This window comes from Narcine bancroftii, chromosome 7 (assembly GCF_036971445.1).
Source record: "Narcine bancroftii isolate sNarBan1 chromosome 7, sNarBan1.hap1, whole genome shotgun sequence".
Lineage (NCBI taxonomy): Eukaryota > Metazoa > Chordata > Chondrichthyes > Torpediniformes > Narcinidae > Narcine > Narcine bancroftii.
This window is the reverse complement of record NC_091475.1, coordinates 46,604,310-46,617,435: the sequence shown is the minus strand read 5'-3', so window position 1 is coordinate 46,617,435 and position 13,126 is coordinate 46,604,310. Positions and strand designations below refer to the sequence as shown.

The window sequence follows — 13,126 nt, the reverse complement described above, 5'->3', positions numbered from 1 at the left end:
GCAGAATTTAAATTTAATTTAAACTTGCTTCTTTTTGCACCAAAATTAATGTTGATAGGTTTCTTTCATGTTAAGTTAATGGTAGCCATCAAGTTGTTACTGGCAGTACAACCTGGCATTTTCCCAATTTGTTCCTTGAATTGCTTCAACCAAAAAAGAATGATGATAGGTTTCAGATATGTAAAATGCATAAAGTAGAATGAAATATCATCATTAATAATCATTAATGCACGGCTGCAGTTTACAACCAGGCAGCAGGTTTTCTCATGCTATCTTTGGAGAGGTGGAACCAATTGCTAAGTTTCACTTTCATACTTAGTGCCCAAGGGGAAGATCACTTGGCATGACCTTCAAGATGTAACTTCTCGATCCACAGTAATATCCAGTGTTAAAAAATATCTGTATTTGCTGATGGAAACAGGTACTGCTGAAGATGCTGTTACTGTACAAGTAATAATTCTATCGGTTTAGTTTACAAGAAAATGGAAACCTTCTGAGACAACTGCGGCATTTGTAGCAACTGAAAGAAAATGGTTTGTGCTGTATCACTTCCACTTTTACCATGTGTTATTCTTTGCATGCTAAAATGTCATCTGTTTTATTTTGCAATTTTTATATATATTATGATCCAGGATGATTTTTTTGCACCATGATTTCAAGCAATGTTAAAAATAACATTTTAGTAGTTGCCTCGTTTGTGTCACCTGGTACTTTGGCACAGAAGTTGTTTTACATCTTGGCAAAATCAATCCTTTCTTGTGGACCAATGCAAGTTATTCATTGCTGAAGGATAAGATAAGAATCTTTACGGACTTAGTTTTATGATAAATGAGTACAGGTAAGAATGAGGTTCAAGGAAGCAGTTTTTATTCGTGAGCTGCACTGAGGTGACTCAGGTTTACTAATCTCTGTGGTGAAACAAAGAGAAATCAGCCACAGTTCTCACTGCTGAACATTGTTGGTGATTCCTGATGGAGAAGGTTTATGTATGGGGGGGGGGGGGGGGGGGGGTAGGGAAACACAGACAAAGTCAGGCTACAGGGCCCACAACAGATTATTCATCCCACAGTTGCTGTCTCAACCAACATGAGAAAAATTCTGTCAGACTTCTGGTATTGTAACACATTATAAGTTAACAATCTGTCAAACAGTAACATGGTAGTTTTATTTTCTCAGTGCTGGAAAGAGAATACATTTTTTTGAACAATTCCTGCTTGAAATCAGATCACCATATTTTCTTCCTGTAATATGTATGATTTAAGGAAATTAGTTTCAAACCTAAAGCGCTCTGTTACAATCATTTTGTGTATCCAAAGTACTCACCAGCCAATAACAATATCAATGACAGAATAAAAGTATTTAACCTCCAAGATGGTTTGTCCAAAGAAGGTATGAGATAAAGCAGACTAAATATGAGCAAATGTTTGTTTTAATGTATCTACAAATTAAATGATTCAACATTGATATATGGAGTGATAATTATCTCTGATGCTGGATACTTGATTGTAAATGAGCATTATGTGTTTATCTTGAGATACATTCTGAATGCCAGATTTACTTCATTCATTGCGTAATTTCTATTTTACATCAAAAATATTTAAGTCATTGTTACAAGGCATCAGAATTCTAGATATTTTTCTAAGGAAGAATCATTCTCAATCTACTTCCATGTTAGTACAATATATTCAACTCACAAAACGAATAAGACTTGAGTCAGAATTTGACTGTGGATAGGCCTGCTTCCAATTTGATTATTTTGGGCCCATTTACTGCAAATAAAGAGTATCAGATTCATTATTCTAGGTCTGTGGTTTTCAAACTTTTTCTTTCCACTCATCTACCACTTTAAGTAATCTCTGTGCTGTAGGTGCTCTGTGATAGCAAGGGATTGGTTAAATTGGGATGTGAGTGGGAGGGAAGGTTGAGAATCACTGCTCTAGTCCCAATTGTTACTGAAATATTTTGCTTGAGAAAAATTGTCATTGGCCCATTTCCATGAAACCGTGCACATAACGAGTCAATTAGGTACGAGTAAAAGAGTGGTCTTAAAATTTCTTTCCACTCACCTACCACCTTAAGTAATCCCTTACTAATCACAGAGCACCTATGGCATAAGGATTTTTTAAAGTGGTAGGTGAGTGGAAAGAAAAAGATTGAAAACCTCTGCTCTAAGTGGTGCTACATTATAATTAGATATTTATTTTGGTAAATTGACTGCAATATCCACAATCAAATCAATCTTGAAGCACCATGTAGCATCTCCCCATTTTTTTTTACACCATCCATCCTTTGAACTGTCTTAGTGAGCAGCTTAACACAGTAGGTCTCTGCCCCCAAGGAACCAGACAGAGGCAGTCCAAGTCTACTTCACGCCAACCGACTTGAACGACCAGAAGGAACAGCTTTGAAACCCATTAATTGAATGGGTGAATGTTATTCACTGATTCTAGCTCATTACCTTTTGAATATTGATAAATGCAGACATGCCCCTGTCAGCCAAATAGGTAGAACAATAAGTGAAATAAATATACTTTCTTAGTGATTAGGCAAGGTTTTTCATAACATGGGTTAAAATAGGTTAATGGGATTGAGTGGCAGAAGACTTCAAGATTATAAATAATAATTAAAATCATACTGCACAGGTAGAGGGAGGCCCTTTGACTCAAGGACCCTGTGCTGACTCTGGGTGCCATCATCTGATTCATGCCTCCTCTTGTTCCTTATAACTCTTTAAAAGGTGTTTATTTAGTATTGCACTGAAGATTATAATCACATTTATTTCCTCCAGCCTTTCATCTCATTTGGTGCTTGTTGTTTGAAACAAAACCTGCAGATATTGGATATCTGAATTTATGATTCAGGTCTGAGATCCTTTGTCTAACTTTAACTATGCCCATCTTTCCACAGATGCTACTTGACCTGCTAAGTACTTCCAGTATTTTCTGTTTTTATTTTTCCTAGTATTGTCTTTGGTACTTTTGCAAACCACTGGAATTCCTAAATTGGGGCACAGCTAATTTTGATGGCATTGGACAGGAACTTGCAAAGGTCGATTGGGAGAGGCTGTTTACAGGTAAAGGGCTGCCTGGTAATTGAGGGGGGAGGGGCTTTTAAAAATGAAATAGGGATAGTTCAAGGCCCGCATGTTCCTGTTAATGTGAAGGGCATGCCTGACAGGATTAGCTAACCCCAGATAAGATTCTGGTCAGGAAAAAGTGGCATATGTCAGAGATAGACATCTGGGATCATGTGAATTCCTTGAGAAGTATAAGAGATGGAGGAGTGCACTTAAAAAAAATAATCAGGTTGGCACAGAGGACCCAAGATATCCTTGACAGATGCTTGAGAAGAATCCTGAGAGATTTTGAAATATTAAGAGCAAGAGGGTAACCAGGAAGTGATCAGGCCCACTCAAAGATCTATATGAATATCAATGTATGAACTGCAGAAGTTGATAAGGGCTTACATGAAGATCATGGAAGCTAAGGAGCTCCAAAAAGAGAATGATAATGTCTTGAAACATGTCCACAATACAAAAGAAGAGATGCAGGAAGTTTTAAATTTAAATGTAGGCATACAGCATGGTAACAGGTCCTTTTGGCCAATGAGCCCACGCTGCCCAATTACACCCAACTGACCTACAACCCCTGTATGTTTTGAAAGGAGGGAGGAAACTGGAACCCCAGGGAAAGCTCACACAGACACAGGGAGAATGTACAAACTCCTTACAGTGCCAGATCTGAACCTGGGTCACTGGCATTGTGACAGCATTGCACTAACTGTTCAGCTAACCATGCATAAAAGTAGATATAGCTCTGGCATCTGAGAACATTGTGGGGAGAAAGGCTGGGGCACTGGCAGAAACATTTATACCAGAAGGCATGAGAGTGGCTAATGTTGTTCCTTTATAAAGACAAATCAGAATTACAGGTTGATGAGTCTAACATCAGTGGTAGGAAAATTACTGAAGGGGGATTCTGAGGAACCAACTCTACCAACATTTGAAAAAGCAAGGGACTGGTTTGTATGTATGGAAAATAATGTCTCACAAACTTAAATGTTTTTTGAAGAACAAGAGGGCAAGGCTGTAGAGATTGTCGATGAGGATTTTAGCAAGGCCTTTGGCCAGCTTCCACATGGTAGGATGGCCTGAAAGGTTAGATCAACCAATTAGCTAACGATAGGACACAAAATTGACTTGGTGTTAGGTGAGTGATATTAGGGAGGTTTTTTTTTTGAACAAATTAGAGACTGTGACTAGTTCTGCTTAACTTCCAAGGGTCTCAGAATGAGGGGAATCTGCTGAATTTGTTACCACAGATGGCTGAGGAGGCCAAATCATAATTTATTAATAGCAGAGATTTATAGGTTCTTCATTAGTAATGATGTCAACGGTTATGGGGAGAAGGCAGGAGAATGGGGTTAAAAGAAAAAAATACATCAGGCGTGATTTGAATGGCAGAGCAGATTTCAAGGGCAGGACTAGTTATATGAAGGTGAGCGCTGTTGTGCGAATAATTCTGACGCCAAGTCCACAGGCTTTAATTAGCCTAAACCAGGTCTCCGTATACTCCTGGCTCCCTGTCTGACTGTCCCCGAAGGGGCCTGCTAGACTCTTTATCAGGGCCTGCAATTGACAGCCGGCAGGTGGGGCCAGGCTCCCAGGTTACCTACCTGCAAGTACAGTGATTGCCCCCTGCAGTTGGCTGGTAGGAGTGTGGCCAGCGTCGTGGTAGTAGAATTTAAATAGATTGGGTAAGAATATGGGAGCCTATTTAAAAATCGATGTCAGATGCAGTGCTGCTAAACCAGCTGCTGTTTAGGGCCTCACAAATCCGCAGGGGCCTCGAAAATGTGTTAGTATCTGTTAAAAGTATTTTTAAAAATACATTTAAGTTTTGTTTCCAGGCTGAACTATATTATAATCTACGATAGAGATCAAGCCAGCCAAATGATAAATATGCACTTATTTGAACCTAATTTGTATGTTTTAACCAGCTTTCTTTCTCTGGCTGTGGGTCTCACAAAGTCCGGCACTGATTCAGCAAGGTTGTGTGCAAGAGGAGGAAGGGGTCGGGGAGGGGCGATCCAACAGCTCAGCTGAAGCCTTAATCCACCCTGATTGTTACTTCAAAGGTCCTGTTCTTTTCTGTCGCAGGTGGCCGAGCACAAGCGGACACCCTCACTGCTCCTCGTCCTCCTCCTGGCCACCGCGGCTTCCAGTGCGGCCGAATGGTTTTCCAAAAGCCTTCCGTGCGACGTGAAGCAGAGCGGCTCCGAGGTGCTGGTGGACTGCAGCGACCGCCAGCTGAACCGCATGCCCAGCGGCTATCCTTCCAACTCCACCAACATCACACTGACTATCAACCGCATTGGCGAGGTGCCGCCCTTCGTCTTCGCTGGCCTGAACAACCTGACGGAAATTGACCTGCGATGTAACTGCGTGCCGGTCAGACTTGGTCCCAAAGACCGAGTGTGCACTCAGCCGCTGAGAGTGGAGAAAGGCGCGTTCGCCTCTTTACCGGCGCTGAACTCGCTGTACTTGGACGGCAACCAACTATCCGCAATACCGCAGGGGCTGCCCCATACCCTCACCTTGCTCAGCCTGGAGGCCAACGCCATCTTCTCGCTGGGGAAGGGGAACCTTTCGGGAATGGGCAACCTGCAGAGCCTCTACCTTGGCCAGAACTGCTACTACCGCAACCCTTGTAACACGACCTATTCCATTGAGCAGGACACCTTCTACAACCTGAGCCGCCTCCTTGTCCTGTCGCTCAAGGACAACAATGTGTCCCAAGTCCCCCAGAGACTGCCTCCCAGCTTAAGGCAGCTTTTACTGTACAACAACCTGATCCGGCGCATCCGCGACAGCGATTTCGCCGACTTGGAGGAATTGGAGATCCTGGATTTGAGTGGGAACTGCCCGCGCTGCTACAACGCTCCGTTCCCTTGCCATCCATGCCCTCCCCCGGGACATCTCGACATCCCCCCGAACGCTTTCGACAAACTGCAGAAGCTGAAGATCCTGCGGCTCCAGAGTAACTGTTTGTCCGTCGTGCGCAGCTCTTGGTTCAGACACACCAGGGATCTGGTCATGCTGGACCTGTCGGAGAATTTCCTGGTGAAGGAAATAGCCACGGCCTCCTTCTTGAAGTATCTCGGCAAACTGGAAGATATAGACCTGTCCTTCAACTACGACCTGAAGGTGTATCCCAAGTATGTCAACCTGTCCGCCACCTTCTCGCGTCTGCAGTCCTTGCAGAGCCTGAAACTCCGGGGATACGTGTTCAAGGATCTGAGGAGGGAAAATCTGAGGCCCCTCATGCAACTCCGCAGACTCAGGTTCTTGGACCTGGGCACCAACTTCATCAAGGTGGCCGACATGCAGATGTTCAGCTACTTCCCCGCCCTGGAAAACATCAACCTGTCCGAGAATAAGATCTCGCCCTCTTCCACCGGCTCGGCCGACGGCTCCTGCGGGACGGACGGCCGCTCCCAGCGGGGCTCCGGGCTGTTTTACTGGTCCCCGGACCAGGAGCGTTATTTCCACTACGACGAATTCGGCCGGAGCTGCAAGTCCAAGAACAAGGATTATTACTACGGTTCCGCCGTCGTCCAAAACGAGTGCAACCGTCACCGTTCCACCTTGGACCTGAGCAGGAACAACATCTTCTTCATCAGCCCGCAGCAGTTCAAGAACCTGACTTTCATCAAATGCCTGAACTTGTCGGGCAACGCGCTCAGCCAGACCCTGAACGGCTCCGAGTTCCGTTACCTCCCTCACCTGCTTTACCTAGATCTCTCAAACAACCGCATCGACCTCCTGTACGAGACCGCCTTCCACGAGCTGCGGGAGCTCCAAGTGCTGGATCTCAGCAGAAACGGCCATTACTTCCAGATGGAAGGCTTAACCCACCGCTTAAACTTCATCCACAGCCTGAGCTCTCTTTCCAAACTCATCATGAACCAGAATGATGTCCATTCGTCGGCCGACACTCGGCTGAGCAGCGAATCGCTGAGCGTGCTGGAGTTCCGAGGCAACCAGCTGAATTACATGTGGAGCGACGGGAACGACATGTACATTGAGTTCTTTGAGAATCTCTCCAACCTGAGTCGCCTCGACCTCTCGGGCAACAGTCTGAGCTTCATACCGCCCGGAGTCTACGACCACTTGCCCCCGCACCTTAAAGAGCTGGTGTTGACCGGCAACCGGCTCAGAAGTTTCAACTGGGGGAAGCTTCAGCTCTTGGGCTGGCTGGAGCTGCTGGACCTGGGGGACAACCTGCTGAGTACCGTGCCCCGTGTGCTGTCCAACTGCACCCGGACCCTGCGCGTCTTCAACCTCACCCGCAACCACATCTCCAAACTGACCAAGGACTTCCTTCGGGACTCCACTTCCCTGCAGTACCTGGACTTGAGCTACAACAACCTGAGGACCATCCAGGCCTCCAGCTTACCGGACAGTGCGGTGCGACACCTCCGGGAGTTGAGGCTGAACGGCAACTGCTTCCAGTGTACGTGCGAGGCGGTGTGGTTCGTCTGGTGGATTAACCGTACCACGGTCTACATCCCTCGCCTGTCCACCGATGTCACCTGCGCGTCTCCTCAAGCCCACGTCGGCCAGAGCGTGGTCTCGGTGGACCTGCATTCCTGCGAGTTGGATAACCTCAGTGTTTCCCTCTACACCTTCTCCTTCGTCGCCACCCTCGTCCTGCTGGTGACTTCCATTGTCGGTCATCTCTTCGGCTGGGACGTCTGGTACAGCTACCACTTCTGCTTGGCCAAGATCAGGGGTTACCGTCCCATCCCCAACGAGGAGACCATCTACGGGGCATTCGTTGCTTATGACACTCGAGATACAGCAGTAGCAGACTGGATTCTGAAGGAGCTGATCTATAATTTGGAGGTACGGAGCCAACCACGGTTCTCTCTGTGTTTAGAGGAAAGGGACTGGGTGCCTGGTAAACTCATCATGGACAATTTGTCCCAGAGCATCCACCAGAGCAGGAAAACCATCTTTGTCCTCACCCATGGCTACATCAGGACTGGGAACTTTAGAACAGCTTTTTACATGGCTCACCAGCGGCTGCTGGATGAGAAGGTAGATGTGATCATCTTGATCTTCCTGGAAAGAGTCCTTCAACGCTCCAAGTATGTCAGGCTGAGAAAGAGACTATGCCACAACTTGGTCCTGGAATGGCCTTGTAACCGCCGTGCCCAACCCTTGTTCTGGCAGCGCCTGAGGAATGCATTGGCGACAGACAACCGTCCAAAGTACAGCAAATTCTTCAATGACATCATTTAGCATTCCAACAAAACAGTCCGCGTCAAGATTAGGGTGAATTTATAATCTAAGGGGACCTAAATGGTACAATCTAACATTGGTAAATATTTGCCACTGCAGTCCTACAGGGAGCATGACCTGTCCTAGAGTACGATCTGCAATGTTGGCCACCTTACCAAGAAAGGATATACCTGCCAGACAGTTCACCAGACTGATTCCTGGGACTGCGCTGTGAGGCATAACAGGGTGGGCTAGGCCAGTATTGACCAGGGTCCAGAAAATTATCCTGGTCAATAGAGTTGACCTGGAGATGTTTCCAGTAGCAAGAGAGTTTAGGGTCAGAGGGCACAGTCTAAAAATAAAAGGGGGCATCCCTTAATAACAACTAGGGAGAAATTCCTTCTTCCAGAGGGCAGTAAATCAGTGGAACTGTTTGCCACAGATAGCTGTGGGGGCCAAATCATTGAGTATATTTAAATCTGAGATTGATAGGTTCCTGATAAGTAAGGGAGAAAGCAGCACATTGGGATCAAGGGAAAAATACATCAACCATGATTCGCATGGTGAGCAGACTTGATGGGCCAAAATGGCCTAACTGTCTTCCTATTCTCTTTGAGGTGCTTTGGTTTTTTTTTAATCGAGGAACTCCTGTCAGGGCTGAACAAGGGCAAAGAAAATTTCCTGTGCTGGGGGTCTGGTTCAAAAATCATTATTTCTAGATAATCAATTCACAAAAGTGCTGGAGAAACTCAGCAGGTCATGCAACATCCATAAGAAGTAAAAGGAAGGCAATGTTTTGGACTTGAGCCCTTCGCCTGAAATCAGAATCAAAATTAGGTGTCATGAACAAGTCACAAAATTTTGCGGCAGCATCACGGTGCAAACATTCATATAAACCACCTAACAACAATAAATAAAAAATGCACAAGAAGTCGAAGGCAGAATCTTTGGTTCATTGATCATTCAGGAATCCGATAGCAGAGGAGAGAAGCTGTCCTTGTGCTGCCGAGTGCTTGTCTTTAGGCTCCTGTACCTTTTCCCAATGGTAGCAGAGTGAAGAGGGCATGGCCTGAGTGTCGAGGGTACTTGAGGATAAAGGTGTTTTTTTAAGACACCACCTCGTAGATATCCTCGATGGAGTGAAGTCTGGTGCCTATGATGTTGCAGGCTGAGTTAACAACTCTCTGGAGTTTTCTTGTCCTGAGCATTGGCACTTCTGTACCAGACAGTGAAGTAACCAGCCAAAGTGCTTTCTAAGATATACCTGTAGAGGTTTTTGAGAGTCTTTGGTGACACTCCGAATCTCTTCACACTCCTCACAAGGTATAGCTGCTGGCAAGCCTTCTTCGTGATTTATTGACATGGAGGCTCCAGAACAGATCCTTGGAAATGTTGACACTCAGGAATTTGAAGTTTTGACCCTCTCCACTGCTGAGCCATCGATGAGGACTGGTGACTGCCTGACTTCCTTTTGAAGTCCACAATCATCTCCTTGGTTTTGATAACATTGAGTGCAAGGTGGTTGATGTAGCACCACTCAAAGAGCTGATCTATCTCCCTCCTGTACGCTTCCTCATTGTTGTTTCTGATTCTGCCAATAACAGTGATGTCATTGGTAAATTTGTAGATGGCATTGGAATTGTGCCTGGCCACATAGTCATGGGTGTATAGTGAGTAATATGACAAGACAAGTAGATGGCTAAATAGAAAGGAGAGGGGGAGAGGAAGGGACAGAAGAAGGGAAAGGGAGAATGCGTGACAATGGTGTGTATAAATAAAATGGTTGGATTCTGGGGGGTCCTTGGTGTTCCAGCAGACAAAGTGAAGGTGCCTGATGAAACCTGCTCCCAGTTTGCCACCAGGTTCTCTGATGTAAACATGCCATACTGACATGTCCTTCCATGGCCTTGTTTACTGCCAAATCAAAGAAACCTACAAATTGAAGGAACACATTATATTTCTTGTCAACCGTCTCCAACCAGATGGCATCAATATCAATTTGGTTTAACCCCCTCTCCCATCCCTCTCTCTCCTTAACTCTCTGTCTTTTTTGGTTCCTCACCCCTTCCCCTCATTCTCCTAGCAAAGAGTTATCTTTCCTAGCCCTCTGCCCTCTCCCCCATAACTTCTCAGCTTCATTTTCTTTTTCAAAATAAAATTAGACATATAGCACTGTAAAGGCCAATTCGGCCCTGCAGGTCCATGCCACCCAATTTACACCCTGTTGACCTACACCCCGATACATTTCTTCTATCCTCTGGTTTTCATCTATCTATTACCTCTTACCTACTGGCCTGTGCTCCTCTTTCTTTCTCTTCCTCTCCTCCTCCTTTCCCCACTTCCCACCATTTTATTCAAACATCTGCTTGTTTTTTGACATTCCCAATGAAGGGCTCAGGCCCAAAAAATTGACTGGTGCCCAGTTGGAAGATGAGGCATTGTTCCTTCAATTTATGGGTGGTCTCAGTCTGGCAGTACATGAGACCATGGACAGATATCTCCCCAAGGGAATTGCAGCAGATAGAGTCAAGCGCTCAACAAAGCGATCTCCCAATCTGCATCCAGTCTCTCTGTTGTAGAGGAGATCACAGCAGGAGCACCAGATGCTGTAGATGACCCCTGCAGATTCACATGAAATGTTGCTTCACTTGGAAAGACTATCTGAGGCCCGAAATGGTGGTGAGGATGGACATGTAGGTGCGAGTGGAACATTTTCTGCAAGCACAGGGGTAGGTCCCAAGGGGATGATTGTTGGGAAGGGAGGAGTGGACAAGGAAGTCACAGAGGGAGGAACCTGCCTGGACACCCTCCAACTTTCCCCAGTCATCTCTCCATTTTCTGTCTCCTTTTACAAAGACATGATAATTTCTACCTAAACCCTTATCACATCCAATTCACACCTTTTGTTGGTCTGGATTCCTCTGGCATTGTTTGAATTCTGATATATCCTGCTTCTACCTTTTCTGATTTTTCCTTGAAAAAGGGCAAGTCCAAATCGTCAGCAAGATATCTTTGTCTCCTATAGATGCTGAAAAGACCAGCATTTCAGTGTGTTTACTTTATAAACCACACATATTTTCACTCCCATTGTTACGTCAATACCAACGATTTACAAGCCAGATTGTTGTCTCAAGTCAGCTCATTCAATCAATGAGAACATAATTCATCTCTGTGTAATGTTAACTACCCACCAGTAATCCTTCATAATGTTATACAGCTACATGGCATGGAATCAAGCCTCTTGGGCCCAACTTGTTCATGCCAATCAAATAGACTCCCTAAGCTAATCCCATTTACCTTCTCTCCCTGTTTATAAACAATCTATCTACCTCCATCTCAAAATACTCAAAAGCTCTGGTTTTGCGTCCCTTTGAGCAAAAGAATCCCAGAGACACATGATGCTTTGAAAGAAAAGAAATTTACCTGATCTCATTAGCAATTTGTTAACTCCTTATTTTTTAAGAAGTGACTCCTCGTTCTTAATTCTTCCATGAAAGTACCCAACCTCTTCTTGTCCATGCTGTCAAAATGTGTCATGGTCAAGAAAATACCTGGAAGAAGTTGCAAGTTAATGAATTACATAAATCAAATAATCAATTGATACAAAGGTTTTATAATCAATAGATGCAAAGGTTGTCAACAGGAAAACCTGCATGATTACTGTTAACTCTCCTCTTGCCTACTATCACATCAATTCTACCTAGTCCCTTATCACGTCGAATGAACACCTTTTGTTGGTCTGGATTCTTCCCCCGTTGTTTGAACATCACATCAAATTTTTTAGCACAGGGCTTGTAAGTATCCACTGATTTATAATTCTTACTGTCATCTTGCATCCTTGTACAATAATATAATTTAATGTATTTCATATCAAACTATGCCAATAAGTTAATAAAAGGATTGAAGTATGATTGGTCAAAACTAATGGATTTTTTTACGATAAAAATAGAAAATGGTTCAAATGCTTATCAGTTCAAGCAACACCTGTGGCGAGAGCAACAGATTAAAAGATCAAGGTCAATAGCTTTTTGAAAGAACTGGAAAAGTTTAGAAACAAAACATTTTAAGTTGTAGAATATCTAGGATAGTGCCTACGATAAATTGTCATGTAGTTATGTAGACCCTTTGATGCAACTTGTCCGTGCTGACCAAATTGTCTACCGGAGCTTGTTCCAATTGCCATGATTTGGCCCATATACCTCTGCTATTCATGTATCTGTCTAAATGACTTTGTATGTTATACTTTTACCAGCCTCTACCATTTCCCTTGGCAATTTGTTCCACACCCTCTGAGTGGAAAAAGTTGCCCCTTGGATCCTCTTAAAATCTTTCCCCTCACCTTAAATCTATGCCCTACAGTATTTTTTCTACTCTACCCTGGGAAATAGACTGACAGTTTACCTTACTAATGCACCTCATGATTTTATATACCTCCAGAAGGTTCCTATGATCCAACCTCACCAATCTCTCCTCATAACTCAAACCCTCCATTCCCAGTAACGTGATGTGAATCTTTTCCATGTCCTTTCTAGTTTAATGATATCCTTCCTATACCTAGGCAAACCAGAAATGCTGTGGTCTCACCAGCATCTTGTAGATTTGTAAAATGATGTACCTACTCTTATACTCCATGCCCTGACTGATGAAGGTAACTATGCCAAACATCTTCTTCACCATCTCATGTCATGACTTTAATGGATCTATGTTCTTGTCCCCTAGGTCTCTCTGTTCTATAACATTCTCCATGACCCTGCTATTTATTGTGTAAGTCCTGCCTTGGTTTAATTGCCTACAATAAAACATCTCATACTTGTTGAAGTTCCATCTGCTATTCCTCAGACC

At 44.2% G+C, this 13,126-nt stretch overlaps 1 protein-coding gene across 2 annotated transcripts; it reads left to right on the top strand.

Moving 5' to 3' along the window:
- Nucleotides 1–333: 333 nt before the first annotated feature.
- On the top strand, nucleotides 334–12,229 carry tlr7 (toll-like receptor 7). Of its 2 annotated transcripts, XM_069889971.1 has the most exons (3): nucleotides 334–533; nucleotides 2,962–3,073; nucleotides 5,159–12,229. In XM_069889971.1, exons 2-3 carry the CDS (start codon nucleotides 3,023–3,025, stop codon nucleotides 8,303–8,305), a joined length of 3,198 nt encoding a protein of 1,065 aa, XP_069746072.1. In that variant the 5' UTR covers nucleotides 334–533; nucleotides 2,962–3,022; the 3' UTR covers nucleotides 8,306–12,229. The 2 variants fall into 2 exon arrangements, with proteins under 2 accessions (XP_069746072.1, XP_069746073.1); XM_069889972.1 differs by lacking the exon at nucleotides 2,962–3,073.
- The last annotated feature ends 897 nt before the right edge of the window (nucleotides 12,230–13,126 follow it).

What these genes read in the sequence shown, in the direction of transcription:
- tlr7 (XM_069889971.1), top strand. Translation starts at nt 3,023, where the DNA reads ATGGCATTGGACAGGAACTTGCAAAGGTCGATTGGGAGAGGCTGTTTA. An exon ending in TTGGGAGAGGCTGTTTACAG is followed by an intron (nt 3,074 to 5,158) that starts GTAAAGGGCTGC and finishes TTTCTGTCGCAG; the next exon opens with GTGGCCGAGCACAAGCGGAC.